The 21,010-nt window shown below is 42.3% G+C and overlaps 1 protein-coding gene across 8 annotated transcripts in view; it reads right to left on the bottom strand.

The window, feature by feature from the left end:
• Ralgapa1 (Ral GTPase activating protein catalytic subunit alpha 1) overlaps positions 1 to 13,613 on the bottom strand; it is a 237,244-nt gene extending 223,631 nt beyond the window's left edge. For 5 of the 8 annotated variants that reach the window (XM_041658516.1, XM_041658517.1, XM_041658518.1 and 2 more), the window contains exon 1: positions 13,111 to 13,613. In XM_041658516.1, the coding sequence (XP_041514450.1) occupies positions 13,111 to 13,216 (106 nt within the window). In that variant the 5' untranslated portion in view covers positions 13,217 to 13,613. The remainder of the gene's footprint in view (positions 1 to 13,110) is intronic. The other 3 variants (XM_041658521.1, XM_041658522.1, XM_041658523.1) reach the window with 1 other exon arrangement.
• Positions 13,614 to 21,010: the final 7,397 nt, after the last annotated feature.

Below are 21,010 nucleotides of genomic sequence, written 5' to 3'. Positions count from 1 at the left end.
AGATATCTTTCATTGACCTCTGACCTCCATATGTACACATATGCGCATACACACACATGCACCCCAATCCACCTACACACAAACAAAAAGATCAATATTTAGCTGAAGATGTAATGTAAAGATGTCCCACACAGACCAGGCATGGTGGCACATTCCTTTAATCCCAGAAGCAGCAGCAAAAGGCCTCTGTGAATTTAATATGGCCTACATAGTGAGCTCCAAGATAGCCAGGACTACATAGAGAGACCTTGTCTCAAAGGGTGGGAGGCCCATATATTTCAACTCTGAGGTCTCAATATAAATTACCATTTTCTATCTATTATTAAAGATTTATGCCAATTGGAGGAAGGTGATATCACTTACAGAAACATAAATACTAATCACCTATTCTACTATTTTCTCCAAGATCTGTTTCTATTCTATGAACACTTCAACAAAGGTACTATATAATAAATATATGAGTGCACACACATGGCATAAGTAAATTTCAAATTAAACTTAAAAAATTTCAAAGTCAGTCATGGTGCAATGCTCGCACCTGAAAGGACAAGGCAGGGTTATCTTAAACTCAAGGCAAGTGAGTGAAACAGACAGAAACGAAGAAAAGGAAGGTTTTAGCCAAAAACAAAGACACCATAGACTTGTAACATGACCTTTCTCTTTTCACCTGAGCCACCAGGAAATTTAAGAACAGAACTCGATGACTTATAGCTGTAATCGGCTCATCTCTAACCTGAAGATGTTTCTTTTCTTCACCTGGTGACTACTGAGTTGTTCTTTCTTTCTCTAATTATTCACGCTACACTTTATTCATTGCTTACTTGGATACAATACAATCCTTAATAAATGAAATCCTGTCACAAAATGGCTTACTATATTAACACAGCTTGTTCTAGTAAGCATATGAACTAGAATTATGGTTTGAATCTTTTTATGTTTCAAAAACTTGGTATCCAGCTAATGGTGCTATTTTTGGAGAGGTTCTAGAAACTTAAGTGGTAGAGCAGAGCTGAGAAAAGTAAATCACTGCAGACAGATCCTTACAAGTACATTATTCCAAGGCTGCTTCCTGATCACGGTGTGTGAACAGTTGCCCTCTGCCACGGGCTATCATCTGCATCCAAGAAGCTCAATGACCTACACATCAAGAAATATGAAGATAACCTAATGGCTCACAACCAATAAGGAAAAGAAAACATATGTTGCATACAGGATAGGATCCAGATGAAAAAAGACTCATCAGAAACATTACAAGCAAGGAAAAAGTGAAGTAAATATTGTAAAGACTAACAGGGGGAAAACAAACCCATAAACCTAGGATGCTAAAAAGAGCAAAACTATGTTCCAAAAAGTATTAAAGGCAGTCTTAAAAATAGAGTAGGTTTTCATTAGCAGACAATCACCATAGAGGAAATGTTAGTTTTTCAAGCACAACTACAGAATGTTTTGCATAATACATCTATTACACAGACTACATATGGTTTCTATGTAAGAGAATAACGGTACTAGAATGATACTAAACAGAGAAGAGTGTAAGACTCTATTGTCATCTACAAATCGTACAAAGGCTGGGGTGTGCCTCACGGGCAGAACACATACCAAGCATCTGTGAAGCCCCAAGTTCCATCCTCAGCCCTGAAAAACTTAAAAATCCTACAAAGATAACTATTTGCATAGATAAAATAATATGGCATTGGATTTACAGCATACAGGTAAAGCATAATAACAAAAGCACAAATGTTCAAGTGGGAAAATGGAAGCATTACTCTTAGAAGGACCTTAAATGCAAACTGCTGTAATATCACTTAGAGGTGTAGACCCTCACTGCTTTACGGATACAAGCTAAGAACTAAACAAAAGGGGGAAAGGGGAAGGGGAAGGACGGGAACTAAACAAGCCAAACAGAAAACAAAAAGCAAGATGGCAGACTCAAACTTGATCATATCAATAATCATTACATCAATAATCATTACATGCAATGAACTCTCCATTAAAAGGCAGATCACTAGGGTTCTCACTAGGCATGATGATGATCTCCTGTCATCTCAGCATTCCTGAAGCTGAGGCAGGAAGAGAATTTCAAGTTTCAAGGCCAGCCTGGGCTATACAGTGAATGCCAGGTCAGCAAGGGTTACATAACAATATGTTTGGTGTCTCTAAAAAAAGCATCAACTAACCAGGTGGGGCTGTGGTGTGTAGCTCAGTCAGCAGAGTGCTTGTCTATCTAGAATGCATAAAGCTTTGGTTTAATCCTCAACACATACAAGCATGGAATCACAGGCCTGTAATTTCAGCAGCCAGGGGGTGAAGGGAGGAAGATCAGAAATTCAAGATCATTCTCAACTACACAGTAAGTTTGAGGCCAGTCTGGGATGCATGAGATACATCTTATCACATCTATAGATGGAACTCTAACTAGGGCTGACTAGTGAATGACACAGACACAGAAAAACTGGGAAACTGGAGTCTGGGTTCCCTAATGGGAAACCACAGCACCCCAGAAGCTCAGTGGTTACCATATACAGTTGAACTGGGAGGCTAGTGATTGCTAACCTCACTAGGGGCAGTCTTTGTAAGCGAGCAGTCTTCAGGCTATAAATACCCAAGAGGAGAAAGCTACGGTGGAAATTATTTTGCACACACTATCAACATCCACACACAGGCCACGGAAGGGCTTTACCATTCCTCTAAGCCTCACCCAGGAAAGCCTTTGCCACTCCCATGGGTATAAGGCATTAAGGTCTTTGACATAGCTGTGCCCATGTCAACAACATACATTCACTCTGGACTTCATCTGCTTCCTACACTGGCTCAAAATGAATAAATTAAGGGGGGGGGGCAACCAAGTAATAGGAAACCCACATTAAACATATAGTATATTTTAAAAAATGGAAAAACTCTTATCATTCAACACTAATCAGATGAAAGCAAATGGGGCTATATTAATAGCAATTTAAAAGGGCTGGCCACCCACACCGGACAACTAGAGTTCCATCTCCAGAACCCTTGTAAAGGTAGAAGGAGAGAATCAATTCCACAAACCAACCTCTATATGAGCATTGTAACACACACACACACACACACACACACACACACACCATACACTATCAATTTTTTAAAATAGTATTGTAGATTATAGGACAAAAACTGTTACTAGTATAACAGGGCCCCAAATTTAGTAGGCCCAAGGCTTTAGCACGACCTGACTCCATGACAGAAGTACTACTCAGGCCACAAAACTCAGCATGAAGACAGTACCACCGGCTAAAATTAAAAAAAAAAAAAACTTAATCCATCAAAGTCCATAGTTCCAGGAAAGTCTCTAAATGTACTAATCTTTGTTGTGGAATATTACTTTAACCAGGCAAAGATGTATTAAATTTATTTATGCTATGGAATATGACTTTAACTGTGTAGAGATGTGTTAAATTTGTTTATGTAAGGGTATGTTCTTAATTATATAAAGATGTGTTGCACTTGTTTCACCTTGCTTGCCTAAGACACTGATTGGTCTAATAAAAACCTAAATGGCCAATAGTTAGGCCAATAAAGGGATAAGTGTGGCTGGCAGGCAAAAAGAAAAATAGAAGAAGGAATCTAGGCTCGAGAAAAGAGAAGACAGAGGACAGAATGAGGGGGAAAGAGAAGGAGTCGCCCAGGCCCAGCCAGACACAAGAGGCAGTGAAACTAAGACATACAGAAGGAAAGAAAAGGTAAAAAGCTCTGAGGCAAAGCGTAGATGAAGAAGAACAGGTTTAGTTAAAGAAAAAAAGCTAGCCAGAAACAAGCATAAGCTGACGTCAAGCATTCAAAACTAGTAAGTCTCCAAGTCATGATTTGGGAGCTGGTTGGTGGCCCAAAGAAAGCCTGCTACAAATCTTGGATTTTTGACTTCTATAGTTCCACTTCTAGCTAACTGTTCTCTTTAGCTGAAGTATGACAACCCAGGACATGGTTTTTGTGTTTAAAAGCTCACCCTGAGAAGGGCTCAGTTACATTGGGATCCCAAACACCCAATATAGTCAACAGCTAATTAATAAAAGACTCTCTACTGGCTTAAACCTGTGTCAAAGCAGTCTTTGGTGGATACCCCATAACACTAGTAATAAAGAGGCCACTCCATAATGATAAGGAGCTAATTTATTTAAAAAAAAAAGAAGAAGAAGAAATAACAAGCCAGATATAGTGGCACGTATCTGTAATATCCTCTACTTTGGGCCACTAATCAGCTCCCAAATCATGACTTGAGGCAAGAGAATTACTTATGCCCCAGAAGTTCAAGTCCAGTCTGGAGCAATACAGCAACACTCTCTCAAGAGAAAAGAAACAAGACAAAACAATTCACAAACTTAAATGTCATAGTGGATCTTAACCAAAAGGCTACAATACAACTCACAACCTAACCCTTTAAGATACCTAAAGACAGGGGCTAGAGAGAAGGTTCAGCAGTTAAGAGCATTGGCTGCTCTTCAAGAGGACACTGGTTCACTTCCTAGATCCCACATAGTAGCTCACAAACGTTTCTAGCTCCAGTTCCAGCGGATTCAACACTCTTCTGGGCCCCACGGGCGCCAGGCATGAACAGGAGGCTGAAGATGAGGGGCATCCTAGATTAAAACAAGTTCTACTAGTTCCATTAGTAACTAGGCAACATAGGGAGACTGTTTTTCAGAAGAGGATGTGAGGAAAAGCTAGCTAGCTGGGCATTATAGCTCCCACCTGTAACCCCAACACTTGAGTTAAGGGAGAATGATAGCCATGAGTTCTAGAGCAGCCTGAGTTATAAAGTAAATTCAGGCTAGCAGTGGGCCAGTCTCAAAACAAGAGATTGTGGCTCAGTGAGGAAAGGCACCTGCCACCAAGCCTGAGTTTGATCCTTGGGACCCATATGGCGGTACCATAGTGCATATGCACAAAATAACTACATAAAAATGAGCTTCTTTTTTAACTCTACAATAACAAAACAATACTAATAATAATCAAGACTGACTGGGGTGTAGCTCAGTGGTAGAGTACTAATATACTTAAGGCTCTGGTCTCTAATCTCCAGCATCACAAAGAAAAAAACTGTAAGAAGGAAAAAACAAAACAAAAACCTAACCCACAATGAGTGTGATTCATAACACGACTAAATGAAAAAAAAATGTATAACCTGTAGTAAGCAGAAAACTCCAACGCTGATTCCTAGTAAAAATCCCCAGAAAAGTAGGCTTGAGGAAAAAATTTCTAAATTTAATATAAAATCTATCTCTTGTTTTAAAAAGACAAAAACCAAAGCTGGGGAGACAGCTCTCTGGACTTGAGTTTGGATTCCTAGTACCTACACAAAGTTGGGTGTGGTGGCTCGCATCTGTATCCCTAGGGGGTGAAGAGACAGGTAGAATTCAAGAGCTTGCTGGCCAGCCAGCTAGTCTCACAATCAGCAAAGTCTGAATTCAGTGAGAGTCCCTGCCTCAAATAAATAAATAAATAAATAAATAAGATAAAGAAACACCTAATGTTGTAATGTTGACCTCTGGTCACCACTCATTTGCTCCCTCTCGCTCTGTCTCAGTCTCTGTCTCTCTCTTTCTCTCTCTCTCTCACACACACACACCATCCTCTCTTCTTTCGTGTAAGAAAAAGTCTGCCAAAACTTCCACATAGAATCAGAATTTCTGAGCAGTTCAAAGCAAGAGAGGAAAGGGGAGGGGCACTACATAGAGGACCTGCATTAGAAAGGGAAATAGAAGAAAATCGAGAGTATTCATCAAGTGAGGGTGGGGACAGATCTCAAGATACAGAGTTGGCTCATGGAATAAGAAGAGTGGTTGTCTTTCCAGAGGACATGAGTTTGATTCCCAGCATCCACACAGTGGCTTATAGCCATCTGTAACTCCAGTTCTAGGGGATGCAACGTCCTTTTCTGGCCTCCTCAAATACCAGACACACAGGTAGTGCATTAACACACATGCAGGCAAAACACACACACACACACACACACACATTTTTGAAGTCTGTATTTCCCTAAACTAACTATAATTAGGAATAAATAACAAGATAGTATTGGGGGGGGCTTTTTTTAGTCATTTTGTTGTTATTTTGAGATGGAGTCTACATCTAGTCCTTACTGGATTGGAACTCAGAGATCCGCCTGCCTCTGTTTCCCAAGAGCTGGGATGGAAGGTGTGTGCCACCACAGATGCCTAAGACAACATTTCGTAAGAGCTTCAAGAGTAGAAGATATTTAGGGGTGAAGTCTCGACAAAGACCCACAAGATGCTGAAAACAATGCAGCACTGCTGAGACAATTAAAGAAGCCCTAAAAGAAACACAATGGGTCAGGACTTGAAATATTTAAATTGTCTTTATGTTTTCCCAGACTCTTGTCCAGACTCAAAACAGCCCCAATCAAAATCCCAATGGGTTTCTGTTTTGTTTAGAAACTGAAAGACTAGTCTTTCATTTTTTTAATGTTATTTTATGTGTATGGGTATTTTGCCTGAATATGTCTGTGTACTATGTGCATGCCTGGTGCCTCCATAAGAGACCATAGAGGAAATTAGATCCCCTAAAAGTAGAGTTAAGATACCTGTGTGCCACCAAGTGAGTGCTGGGAGCTTAATCCAGGACTTCTGGAATAGCCACTGAACAATCTCTCCAGCACCTCTGTTGTTTTGGAGGGTCTCACACTATGTTGCCCAGGCTATGCTTGAAGCAGTTGTCACAAATGATCCTCTGGTTTCAACATCCTGAACTGCTAGACTACAAACTAGATGAGACTACAGGCATGTGCCACCAGGATGCATTGGGCTTAACAAGTTAATTTTAAACTCACATAGAAATACTAAGGATCTGGCACTTCAAAAGCACAAGCAACAACAAAGAACACCTCTGAAAATGAAGAGAAACGTTAGAGAACACTAAATAGGTTTCAGGATTTATTTTAGTTACAATAATCAAAATATTGTGGTATTGGCAACAGTACAAATAAAACAGATCTTGAAACAAAACAGTCTAGAAATAGGCCCACACATATTTAGACAAGCAAGTTTCAACAAAAGCACATGGGTAACTCAGTAAAGCAGGACTTAAGCAGAAGTCTGAGAAAGACTAGGGTGGGGAAGCACCCTACAACACACTTCACATCACACCTACAAAGCCAAGTAAATTTAGAATGAATAACAGACCCAAACACAACCTAAAATGCTATCACTTTTAGAAGCACGTAAGAAAATATGCACTTGGGCCAAGCAGTGGTAGCATACATCTTTAGTCCCAGCCCTCAGAAGGCAGAGGCAGGTAGATTTCTGTGAGTTCAAGGCCAGTCTGCTCTATAGAACGGAGTTTCAGGATAACCTCCCAAAGCTATACAAAGAAGCCCTGTCTCAAAAAAACAAACAACAACAACAACAAACAAACAAACAAAAACCAACAAAACTGTACCTGTGAGTTAGGCAGATTTTAGATGACACTGTCCAAAAATTACATAAAAGAAAAGGTTGACATAAATTTTTAATTAAGCTAAAGTTTTGATTTTGGTGGTCCTTCTGGGGATCAAACCCAAGAACTTGTGTCAGGTAGGCAAACATCCCCAACTCATAAACATTTAATAAAAATTAAGGATGCTAGGGGCTGGAGACTTGGTCTGAAGTTAAGACTCAGCACTGACTGAGCTTTCAGAGAACCAGGGCTCAATTCCCAGCACCAACATGGATACTCACTCAGTTCCAGGGGTCTTGACACCCTCTCTTGTCCTGGTGTGGGCACTGCATGCACATGGTACAGAAACATACACACAAACAAAACACTCATAAACATGAAATAAAAATAACAGTTTTAAAAAGAGAAAAACTTATATAAAGAACTTTAAAAACTGAGTTAGAAAACAAAATAATTTTTAAAAAATTATATCAGGGCTGAGGAGATGACCTGCAGATAAAGCAATATGTGTACTGGTCATGTCAAACAAATATGAGGACCTGCATTCAGATCCCAACCCTAGACCTTGGAAGGCAGGGACAAGTGATTTCTGGAGCAAGCTGGCTTGCTAGACTAGCTGGTATCAGGAAGCTCTGGATTCAGTTTAGAGACTCTGCCTTAAATAAGATGAGAATAAAACAGAAATATTCATAACCTCAACCTCTAATCCTGCACATACTCATGTACATACACACAAACACACACACACTTTAAGAGATTTTTGAGAAACTTTACGGGAAAAGCTACACAATAGTAATCTCATGCTATCAGACATGACCAGTACACATATTACAGAGGCTGGAATGAAGAGAACTGGCCACAGAGAGCTGTGCTAATGTATATGGAGGAACTGGTACCCTCAACCTGCTATTGAAATGTTAAACAGTGAATAAGAGATTGGCAGTTTCTTTTGTTGCTGTTTTGTTGAGACAAGGTCTCTCTCATTCTGTAGCCCAGGCTAGACTACAACTCATTATGCAGCTTCTACTAGCTTCAGACTTGAAGCTGTCTCAGCCAAGTGCTGAGATTACAGGCATCAGCTACTGCACCTGGCTTTCCAAGTTTTCACATTGTTTTTTGTTTGGGGGTTTTCTAGGCAAGGTTTCTCTGTATAGCCCTGAAACCTCAGAGATCTGTCTGCTTCTGCCTCCTGAGTACTGCACAGTCACGCACTACCTCCGCCCAGCTGGTATGGTCCTCATGGGTTAAATATACCACTGCCACTTGATCCAGCCACTCCATTCCTAGGTATCTCTCCATTTGAAATGAAAAGTCTGTCTATCAAGTACACTTTGCAGCAGCTTCACTTGTAATAGCCCCCAAACAACCCACATGTTAATCAACAGATAAGCAGGAAAGTTGTGGTCTAGTAGACTACAACTCAAGAATAAAAACACAAACCACTGACACACCCGAGTACAACACAGGTGGATTTCAAAATAATGAGGCTGAGTAAAAGAAAATGTAAAACACTATAAAGTTTCAGTTATCCGCTATATAATCCCATTCATATAAAACTCTACAAAATGCAAATGCAGAGAACAGATTGGGACTTGTCCAGGAACGGATAGGAAGGCATAAGCTGAGGAAGAAGGAAAGGAGGAAGGGAAGTATGGAGAAACTTTGGGAGGTTAAGGACATATTATCTTACGTATCTGACTATAAGCTTTTGGTGCTTGGCTTTGATGGTAGTAGAGGTTGAACCCAGGACCTCAAGCATGCTAGACAAGCACTCTTCCACTGACCTCTTTTTTCTGTTTCTTGTGTGGTGAAGATAACTCCAGGGCCTTATACAGTGCATGCTTTATTACTGAGCTACAAACCCAGCGCCTAGCTATATTTATCTTGTTTGGATATGTCTAATGTTGATTGTATGACCCATATCAAAATTACTGTACAAACTTTAAATATGTGCAATTTATTGGATGACAACTGTACCTTAATAAAGCTGTTGAAACGACCCAGCAATAATCCAGGATTCTCAACCTTTCTAATGCTGAGACTTTTAATAGTTACTAATGTTGTGGTGACCACAACCATAAGATTATTTTCACCGCTACTTCATAACTGTAATTTTGCTACTGTTATGAAATGTAATGTAAATATCTGATATGCAGGATATCTGATATGTGACCCCTGTGAAAGGGTTGTAACCACAGATTGAGAACCATTGCAATAATCTATTCTTAGCTAAATAAGCACTTATATTTTTCATCCAGATGACTGAACTTCTAACTTGTCACTTTAAGCAGAAGCAAACCAACATATCCAGAAGATGCATAATATGCCAAGCACTGTATTAGTCACTTCACATGTGCTAGCCTTCCTATCAGCACCCAAGAGCTACTAGCTGTAAAACACAAGTGGGAGGAAAAATCCCATCCCCAAACTCTAGAAACCAGACAAGGCCTCTTCTCTCTCTCTGCTTAACCCCTCCAGTGCCTACAGACCAAACGTGAGATCAGCAATAAGCCAAAAGCAACAGAGGAATTTTTGTTCTGTTTATTTTAAGACAGTCTCACTATGTTGCCCGGGTACTCCTATAACAGTGTATTCCAGAGCGTCTTAACTTGTAATCCTCCTGCCTCAGCATTGGAAGTGCAGTACCACACCTAGCTAAAATCTATAAATTTAACTAGAATTTTCACTACAGTGGAAGATTAACACTGGATATTTAAATTTTATGTTTTTATATAATAATTTTTAACGGAAAAGAGCCTTGTTGCTTTTTAATAATGAAAGGAATTTAAAAAAAGAAAGAAAAGTGGGCTTAAGAAGGGACCCAGTGGTTAAGAAATACTGGCTGCTCTTCCAGAGGACCTAGAGGTCCAAGTCCCAGCACCCACATGGCAGCTCACAGCTGTCTCTAACTCCACTCCCAGAGTATCCAACACTCCCTTCTGGCTTCCTTGGGCACAAAGCACACATATATTGCGTAGACATACATTGTGGCAGAACATCCATACATATGAAAAATCACTGTTTTTTAATGAAAAGCACTAAAGAAGACATCTCCAAAGACTCAAATGTTGAGCACTCTTCCAGACCTCTGCCCTGTGAGGAGGGATCTAGACGAAAGACCACACTAAAGTAACTGTAGAACAGTGGTGCCCACAGGAGACAGGTCATGTCTGGAAACACCATTCCTAAGCGGAATTGCTATTCTATTAGCTGGATGTACATAATTAATTCTCTATAAATACCTGCAATGAACAGCACTTTCGTTGGGTCAAATATGGTTCTGTGTAATTAGCCAAGTAAGTAACCAACTTACTAGTTTTCTCACTGTATTTACTTAAACTCCTACTTATTTTCAAAAAGGATTTTTGGCTTTTCCAACTACAAAAGAGGATACCAATTGGCAGGCCTCTAAGGGTTCAACTTTCTCTCATTCATATTCTTAGAAATCATATTAATCTTATTTTAAATAATGTAACCATTTAAAATACAGAATATTTGACTAAATTTAAATATTGAAGCTGGAATATTGCTCAGCAGCAGAATGCCTGCTAGCAAGCTTGAGCCCCAGGTTCAATTCCTAGCCCTGCAGCAGGAGAGAACTTAAAACCAAGCTTAGATTTGGGGGTCCATCTTTTAGTACGCATTATGACAAGGTCTCAGAACCTAGTATTCTGACACTTTGAACTTGAATATTGTGACAGATTTCTCTATTCATTCAGCAGTGTCTAGCATACTATATACCTAGGAACAATTCCTCACAGAAAAAGTATTTCAAGATGTGGTTACTGCTCTATTGGCAAACTGTGTCTGGTTAAGCACCATGGTTAGTGTGGTCTACTCTCAAGGCACAGGTCTGTAAGAATGTCCAACATCTGAACATCCTGAACAGTGTCTTCCCCAGTGACTATTTTTTAAAAAGAGCCCTTAAATAAAGCAAAAAAAAAAGTTTATTTTCTTTTTAAAAATTCTATTCTTAAACTGAGGAAGCTAGTTCTACAAAAATGTCTAACGTGTAAAGCTGTAATGCATGTCATGTTTCCCAAGTTAGGACACACACACACAGTGTGACACACAGAACCACAGAAACCACATGTCAAAGGAATATAAAGAAACCAATCCTTAATCAACCAAGGCGGTTAATTTAAGAAATCCCAATCCCCTGTTGTAACTCAGCTCTTTAGTTCTGCATTTGTGCAGTCCACAGCTCGTCTCAAGTGAGTGTCACGTTCCACTCAAGTGTCCAGTTTCAAACCGCCATTATTTTGTAATTCACGATGACTCTGTACGTCTCGGTCCTATCTTTTCAGCCAAATCTTGCTCCAGTGACAACTCCAGAATGAAAATAAAATGTTTAAAAACCTCTACCATGTTTAAATGGTTTACATAAACTGGATTTAATTCCTTTCTCATTATACCAGAGGAATAAGAACTTGGGCTAAAGGTACACAGTCATACACGTAGGGAGGATGAAAATCAAATCAGACACACAAAATCTGGACTTCATTTGGACTTCGTCAGCTCAATAGAAACATGGCTTACCTTACACTTTCTCATTTGTACGAAAAAAAAAAGGCAATAAGATCTCTGTTTCCAGAAGATTGCAAAGATCTGTAATAATTCATGTGAAATCCTTTATTGATGGTTAAGCACCACACAGATGTTGGGTGTTATCAGTGGCGTTGGTCAACACACTAAGGAAATATATCCCTGAAACAGACACACCACTAAACTAGCAGTCATTGGGAAGGAGGCTTAAGACGATAAACTTTGATTTAGAATCCAAGCATCTGGGCTCTAACCTCAGTTATGCTATTAATCTATACATGAACTCTGGCCAACTTAACTTTTCATCTCTAATTTCTTCATCAAGTACAGAACCAAAAGTTCCGTAAGTACATTAATTCAGTCCTTACCAATGTTATCTATGACCAAGTATCCAAAACCCTCATTTAACATTCTATCCCAAGCTCATCTCGGTTCGATCTTTGGAAAAACTGAAGTTGAAGACGGCTGACAGCAAGAAAATTTTTAATGAAAACTGACAGTTCTCGCGAATCTTGTTCTCTATATTTAGTTTTTCCTTCTAAAGGGCAGCAAATGAAGAACAGGGTGTATTGAGGGTAGGGCGGGTTCCTTTCCCACAAGCTTCAGGAACCACCCACTTCCCAAAGAGGTGTAACTGCTTCCTCCAGGCCCTCACCTGCCAAAAAAACTTGAAAGACTACGGGTTCCACTGCCCGAGCGAGCAGTTTGCTTTCCTTTCCACTTGGGCGGGGATGGCAGTAGTCATCTAGCAAACACACCCTCTAAACACCATTACCCCAACACCAAGTGTCCCTGAAGTCTCACCAAGGACTTAAGTTTCTAGCCTGACGCTCGTTTTTTGTTTTTTGTTTCTTTAGAAAAAGAATTCAGACCACGAACTCAAATGTGGGTCCCTCTGTCTTGGTGCGGCTTGGTTTGTGCCAACTGCCAAGCTGCCCCTTCCCTCGCCGCCCGCCCGCCTGCCCTCCCACGCGTGGGCACAGGCGCCGCCGGCCGGCCCTCACTCCCGACCGCGCCAGGTCGCGAGGGCGAACCCGGAGTTCGCTCGCTCGCGGGGTGACGGGCCGGGCAGCGAGGCCGAGGCGTCGCCACTCCCCCCACCCACCCCTCACCCCCTGCGCCCCGGGTCGCTCCTCTCCTCACCGATGACGATGCGCAGGTGCTTGAGGCGGGTCAGCGCGTCCTTCTTGGTGTCCAGCACCTTCTGGGTGGACTTCTTCACGTCCCCGTGCGGCTTCTTAGAGAACATCCTGCGGCCGCCGCGGCCCCTCCCGGCCGGGTCCCCCCGGCCGAGCGCAGGCGGTGGGCGGGGAAGAGGCTTAGCCGCGGCGGCTCATGCGCTCCCCCGCCGCGCGGGCCGCGCTGCCAGGCCCGCCTCGCGCCGCCGCCGCCACCGCCGCTGCAGGGAACTTGCGGCTCCGGCTCCAATATGGCGGATCCGCCCCGCGCGCTGCAGCGACAAGGAGACGCTGAGCGGGGGCCGCCGCCCAGGCCGCGGCCCGGGCCCCACAGCCGCGGAGAAGGAGCGCTCCGCCGCGGCGCCACTCCTCGCTTCCCTGAGGCCCCCTTAAGGTTGAAGCTTCTCCTGCAGCTTCAACCGCGCAGAGGCCCAAACCCAGTCGTGTGGGGATGGAGTTTCACGACGCTGCCGTCGGTGGCGAACGGTCCCCCTAGCAACCGCCTTCTGACGTCAAGTGCTCGTGACGTCATGCTAGCGTGAGCTCATGCCTGCCGCTATTATCTCTCGGTTTCCTGTGTTCGCACACAAGGAGAAGGGCAAGAAAGTTAAGGAGGGTGTTCTTTACCGTGTGCTCGCTGTAAACAGCAGTACCTAGAGTTTTGTTTTGAAAAGGTCTTTCATCTCCGCTCTTCTAGTAACTTAAACATCAAAGCAGATGGGCAAGGCCAACTTAATGCCAGCGCTGAACCCTTGGCTGTGATGTCATCTCACTTTCACTTTCTAATTTGGATTCTCCCTGTGTTTTGCAAAATAATAATCAAAAATGTACTGTGCTTTAGAGATGTGCAGGCGTGTGGTACATCCTTTTCCTTTAAATTACCATGCAAGTGGATGGCAAGGGCTACGGCTTGTCTGTAGGTTGACCAGTGGGGCTGTTTTACTCTCAAATCTTCAGGCAAGCTTTATTTATTAAAATACAATTAAAATACCACTACAAAGTTCTGCTTTTAGACCTCTTTTTTAAAAATGTGTCAGAAATGAGGGAAAATTCTTTGTAAATATTAAAACATGAGCTGGGTAGTGGTGGCGCATGCCTTCAATCCCGACATTCAAGAGGCAGAAGCAGGTGGATCTCTGTGAGTTCAAGACCAGCCTGGTCTACAGAGCGAGTTTCGGGACAGGCTCCAAGATATACAGAGAAACTCTGTCTTGAAAAACCAATATATATATATTTCAATAGTTATTAAAGCATGATTTCTAACTGTATAAACTAACAACATGACCGTTCCATGCCATGGTTAAGGGCAAGACTTTTTTTGTAGATATGAGAGAACAGTCAGAGGCATCTGGAAGAGTCCAGAGAAGACAGAGAAAGTCTGAGAGAGAAAGAGAAGGACTGAACATGGCCAGGAGAGGAACAGAGCAGAGACTGAAGTAAGAGGACCTAGTGGGTAGTAGGTACCACCCCTGGGTAAATGAACCTGATACTGTACGTGCAAACCATGGGGAACAAGCCAGAAGCATCATTTCTCTCTGTCTCTGTTTCAGTCCCTGCCCCCAGTTTCAAGTCTTAACTTCCCTTCTTAAAGCAGAAATAAACCTTTTCCTCTGCAAGTTGCTTTTGGTCATGGTGTTCATCAATAAAAACCTAACTGGGGCAGCCATACAACTGTGAAGTGATTGCTGTGAACACTTTCTAGAATGTTTTTATTAGTATTATATTTGTTCTATATGATAATGCATCGCATCATGACATTTCAGACATACACATCATGGATTACTCTCGCTTCACCTTTCCTGGATCCCTGTCTTGCCTCCCACTCCCCCATTCCTCTCGAATTTTCATGTCTCTTTAATGTGTGTAATCATAAGGAAGCCCACCCTCACTCGGTGGGAAAAAAAATGAGACAAAAACAGAACAGCTTGTTATGATTTATTTTTAATTTATGTGCATGAGTGTTTTTCCAGCATGTGTCTAAGTACAGTGTCCATGCAGTGCTCTCAGAGGCCGGAAGAGGATGTCAGGTCCCTTGGAGCTGGATTTAACAAGCCGTCATCAACCACTCCGTGGGTGCTGGGAACTGAACCTGCAGGTGCTCTTAATCGCTGAGCCATCTCTCCAGGCCCAGCAAAACCGTCTGTACTATATGATGCTACAGAATAGGATGCCACCATAGAAGAAAGGCAAAAATGGCTGGCATGCCAACTTGGCACAAAATAGCGTTTTGTTTGGTGAAATTCTCTATGGCAAGAAATTCCTGCTGTCTTTTTCTGTAGGCTGGTTCTCCAGAAAGATACTATTCTTGTCCTTTCCAAATTCTCCATCCTGCTGGTTTGACAGACTGTCTGGTACTTTCCACGCCTTAGTGCTCCAAGGCCAGCGTGTGCCAACCTCCAGCTAGGAGAGAGGGGGACATAGCACCTCTTGCACACTTGTGAGTCCGATGACCTCCAAGAACACCTGAAACATGAACCGTATCACTTATCTTCCACATGACCCAATGCATTTCATTAGGGTTATTTACAGTCTGGGTAAGAGTTTGCTTAAGGAGCCGTGGGCAGCGTACCAGAGACTATGCGGCTGAAGAAAATGGCTCTCCATGTCTCTCCATCCCTCATCTGCCATAAACTGCATATGGATTCTCAAGGAGGCTCGGGGCCCCACAAACTACTTGTTCCACTGCAGCTGTGTGTTGATGGGTCCAATCCTGAGCAAATTTTCAGCAGGTAACCAAGTAACTCACAGAGCTGCTGGGAGTTCAAGAGGGCAACAGCCTACCATAGGCTGGTCAGTGTTCCAAACCTATTCCACTTCCCAGCTCTTAGAGTCTTTCCTCCCCTTCTCTGTTGGCAGCTGTGCGGCCCAGTTTCAAACCAGCGTATGAGAGCTTGTCAAACAGGTCTCAGCAAGGACCAGTGGACTTCGGGGTAGTGCAGGATACTGCTGGGGCCTCTCGGCCTGCATGCTCTCTTACCTCTCGTTACGTTGATGATTCTCTTGGTTATTTTTAGTGTCATCTTGTCAGTCATGCGTGGGGCAGATGTGATCATTACTGGAACCCTATTTTTTTCTCGAATATTTTCCCTCCAAATTCTTTGGGAGCTGATGCTTCTCAGGTTTCTTGTCTGGGGGTGCAGCTGTCACTCCAGACCCCAGGAGCTGTTCTGACTCAATGCAGACAGGATTGGAGGCAGGTCTTCCCTATTTCTGTAAATATGTTTTGAATGAGATTGTTGTTCCTGAAAATATGTGCCTATGTCAATCACCTTTTAGTTCTGGCTATGGCTGGACTGAGGCACTTCGCCAGTGTTCCTTGTCCCTCTTTAAAGAGCAATATGGGTGTCCCATAACAGCCCGGCAGTCAACAGTCAATATCTATTCTCACTTCTTTGGTAAGTTATGATTCTGCAATAACCGCTGGCCACTGAAACAGAAGCTTCTCCTACCAAAGCTGACAGCAGCATATTTATGTGCATAAACCTAGTTATTTAGAAGTAAACTTGATAGTCGCATCCTGTCAATCTAGCAAAACAACAGTAATTCTCTCCGAAAGGGCTCGGACCTCCCCAGCCACAGGCTTTTGAGTAGATTTACAATGTGGATTTCGTCCTGTGGAGAAGATATCGAATACCAGGAGGAAGCTAGTGGTTACTCTGGGAACAGAATTCCTACTGTTGCAGCAGAGGCCTCAGCTCGCCTGTCCAGTTAGTTTGGTAGCAGTGTCCGAAGCTGAAGAAAGGCTATCGATTGCTATTCTCCCTCTGAAGCGTGCATAACACCTTCCAGCACTATGAGAGCTAGGCTGGCGTGGGTGGCTGCCAGCCCAGCTCTAGCTGGATAGCTGCATTAAATGCATTTGGCTGGCTTCAGCAGTGGGCCTCACCATCTACTTCTGATGAACAATCAATAGTAGTGGCAATTGCCTGGATAGTTTGGGGTCTTGCTTCTAAGCAAGGCTTCATTATATATTTATATATTACATATTATACATATAATAAATATGTAGATATAATATGCAACATAATATATATGTAATAACTTATATAGAAATACATAATATAAGCCAGGCAGAAGGTGGCCACATGCCTTTAATCCCAGTACTCAGGAGGCAGAGGCAGGCGGATCTCTGTGAGTTTGAGGCCAGCCTGGTCTACAAGAGCTAATTCCAGGACAGGCTCCAAAGTTACAGAGAAATCCTGTCTCAAAAAACAACAACAAAAAAAGAATACATAATATATATAACAATGCATATTATATATTTATATACTTATATATTTAGAACCTCCAAATTCCCCTACCTCAGCCTCCTCAGGGCTGTAGTTATAGGTATGCAACATCACACTCAGCTATGAAGCCTTTTGTTTATTTTATATTTATTTCTATGCATATGTGCATGTGTGGAGGTCAGAGCACAATTGATGGGAGTCACTTCCTTCCTTCCACCATGTAAACTAGTGATTAAATTCAGTTCACCAGGCTTGGCTTACCTTCTGAGTCATCTTGTTGGCCCTGGGACATTTCGTGGCATGAAAGATACTTGGCAGTATCAGATGGGAAAAAAAAAAACAAATACATGGTTCAGTCCCTAACAATACAAAAAAAAATGTGGATACAAAATGAAAATGTGTACACTATTAAATTTTGAGAGACATTGTATTTGTAAAATAATTGGAAATAAAAGTGGAAAATACTCCTAAATAGCGATTATATTTACAAAGTAGAATTGCAAGTATTTTTAATTTTCTTTTTTAATATTTTTCTCAGTTTCTATTTTCTTTACAAAAAGTATATGCTGTTTTTATAAAAAAAAAATTTAAGGGGGCTGGAGAGATGGCTCAGAGGTTAAGAGCACTGCCTGCTCTTCCAGAGGTCCTGAGTTCAATTTCCAGCAACCACATGGTGGCTCACAGCCATCTATAGTGAGACCTGGCGCCCCCTTCTGGCATGCGGGCACACATGGAAGGAATGTTGTACACATAATAAATAAATAAATCTTTAAAAAAATTTTAACAAAGAAAATCTAGTGCACTCATCTTATGTGTACACATAACATGTGTATGTGCTCACATGCTATGGAGACAGGTCAGCAGTGAGTGTCTTCCTCAATTACTCTTCACCATTTATTTATTTATTTATTTACTTATTATGAGGCAGGATGTCATTACGCCATCCTGGCTGGCCTTGAACTCCCAGAGATCCACCTGGCTCTGCCTTCCAACTGCAGGGATTAAAAGGCATTCACAACCACACCGGGCCTCCACCTTATTTTTTTAAAATATTTATTGTCATTGTTTTTAATTGTAGGCGTGTGTGTGGTGTGTGTGCATAGTGGTGTGCACCCATGTGCACAGATGCCAGAGGTGTTGGATCCTCTGGTGCTGGAGCTATAGGGGTTTCTGAACTTCAGACATGGGTGTTGGATGAACTGAGGCAGCATGCAGGAGCAGTACATGTTCTTAATCACTGAGCCATCTCTCCACGTCCTCTCCCTTCTTCTGGAAACAGTGTTTTTCACTGAACCTGGAGCTCACTGATTCAGCCAGACTGGCTGGCCAGCAAGCCCCAGGATCCTCCCGAGCCCACCTCCCCAGCCCTGGGATTACAGGTACACACTGACCTGCTGGGCTTTCCTAGATGGGTTCAGGCACTGGACTCTGGTCCTGGTACTTGCACAGTAAGCACTTAAATGACTGAGAGTTCCCCTAGTCCCCAGCATCCCAAATTTAAACTTAACAACAAGTTAGGATGGACATATCTAAGAGGAGAAACTGCTTAAAAATAAGTAGTGCTTAAAAAAAAACTTTATATCCCATTGCAGCGTGGACCAACTGTTTATTGATTTTACAATTAGATAATGGATTAAGTGTGATGGCATACACTTGTCATCCTAACACCAAGGAGGCTGAGGCAAGGGTTGGCATGAGTTTGAGGCCGTCTTGGGCTTAAGATGGAGAACTTGTCTTAAAAGCTATATGGCAGCAGCAACAACAACAATCTCACGGAAGGATGTGGCGACTCATGCCTGCAAGTCCAGAATGGGGGAGACATCTTGGCTACATAGAATGTTCTAGGCTAGATTGGGCCATGTAAGACCCTGCTTCAAAACAGGGAAGAGGGGAGGAAAAACAGAGAGGAACAGAACCTGGATTATTAACTGATAGATAGCAGGTAGTCTTAAATTATTAGGCATTCTAGAATCCCATGTCTCTGTCTCTGCCTAAATTTCTTTCTTTTTTTTTTTTGTTTGTTTGTTTTTTTTGTTTTTTCGAGACAGGGTTTCTCTGTGGTTTTGGAGCCTGTCCTGGAACTAGCTCTTGTAGACCAGGCTGGTCTCGAACTCACAGAGATCCACCTGCCTCTGCCTCCCAAGTGCTGGGATTAAAGGCGTGCGCCACCACCGCCCAGCTTCCTAAATTTCTTTTCTGAGATAAAAATTTCCCTTTACAATCAGGGACTCTGATTTTCTTTAAAAACAGCCATTCAGGACCGGCAAGATGGCTGAGTAGGTAAGGACACTTGCTGCCAAACATGACAGACAACATGAGTTCAATCCCCAGGGCCCACATGGTGGAAGAAGAAAGCCCATTTCCTTCAGCTGTCCTATGATCTCCACGTGTGTGCTGGTGTGTGTGTGTGTTCTCACATAAATAAATTTAAACAAAAAATTTAAAACCTACCCAAATTCAGTATTTAATTTATTAACCTTTGCCATCTTTCACATTTTTAGAGCAATTGAGAAAATCTAATATACCAATTTTAAACTAAACAAATTAATATGTATTCATATTAATAACTAATATGAATATAAACCCTCAGGCTGGAGATGGAGCTGGTTGGTAGGATGCTTGGGTGACATGGTGACTCAGACCTGTAATCCCAGCACTGTGCGGGTAGAGGCAGGAGGATCAGTAGTTCATGGTCATCCTCAACTACACATGGAGTTAGAGGTGAGCCTGGGACTGTCTACAAATAAACAAGTAAATAGAAACTCTTTAAATACAAGATGTGTCTTTAAAAGTGTTGCTTCTGCCCTCATAACTCACCTTTCCCTTGTTGGGTAGACAGTGCTAATGCTAACACGTTTTCAAGAAACAAACCAGGATCATCTTTTTAAAATTGTATCTGTAAGCGTGTGGTGTGTGTACATGTTAGTGTGAGTGTGTAAACACATGTTCAAATGCAGGCCAGAGGTTGATCTCAGGGGTCGTCTATCACTTTCCACTTTACAGCTCACCGATTGGCTAGGTCGGCTGGCCATTGTCTCCCAGGATCCTTCTGTCCCTATCCCACTCCCAGCACTGGGTTCTAAGCATAAGACCAGACCCAATGTTTATTGCTTTCACGTGGGCACCGGGGATCTGAACTTGGGTTCCCACACTTGTATGATGAGCACTAGCCATCTTCCTAGCCTCCTCCCCCCAAATAGAATCTTCTTGAGACTTCTTTTCCCCTCATGTCTGATCAAACCAAGTCCTGAAGATCCCACTACCCACGAAGACTTTGTTTAAACCATTTTCACTCACTGTGCTGTTGTTGTTGGCCTTGAACTCCTAGACTTCCTGCCTCCATCTTCTGAACGTCAGAATCACGGACATGGCACCACCACACCTGGATTATGTGGTGATGGGAAACCACCAGAGGGCTTTTTGGATACTCAATAGAATTTAGGGAAATCCACTCCTTTTAAAGTAAAATTAAAAACTAAAATAGTACCAACAGTCTTTCCTCTTTGGAATCAATATGTGATTGTCTGGGGGCAGGGGATGTAGCTCAGGGGTATAGAATCTGCCATGCTAAAGAAAACACACCACACACACACTCACACACACACACACACACAATTGATGTACAGGCATCAGCAC

Source organism: Microtus oregoni, unplaced genomic scaffold, assembly GCF_018167655.1.
Source record: "Microtus oregoni isolate MIOR12 unplaced genomic scaffold, Mior012 000009F_ref0000495, whole genome shotgun sequence".
Classification (NCBI taxonomy): Eukaryota; Metazoa; Chordata; class Mammalia; order Rodentia; family Cricetidae; genus Microtus; species Microtus oregoni.
The sequence above is the reverse complement of the archived record's forward strand: the minus strand, read 5'-3'. Positions and strand labels throughout refer to the sequence as shown.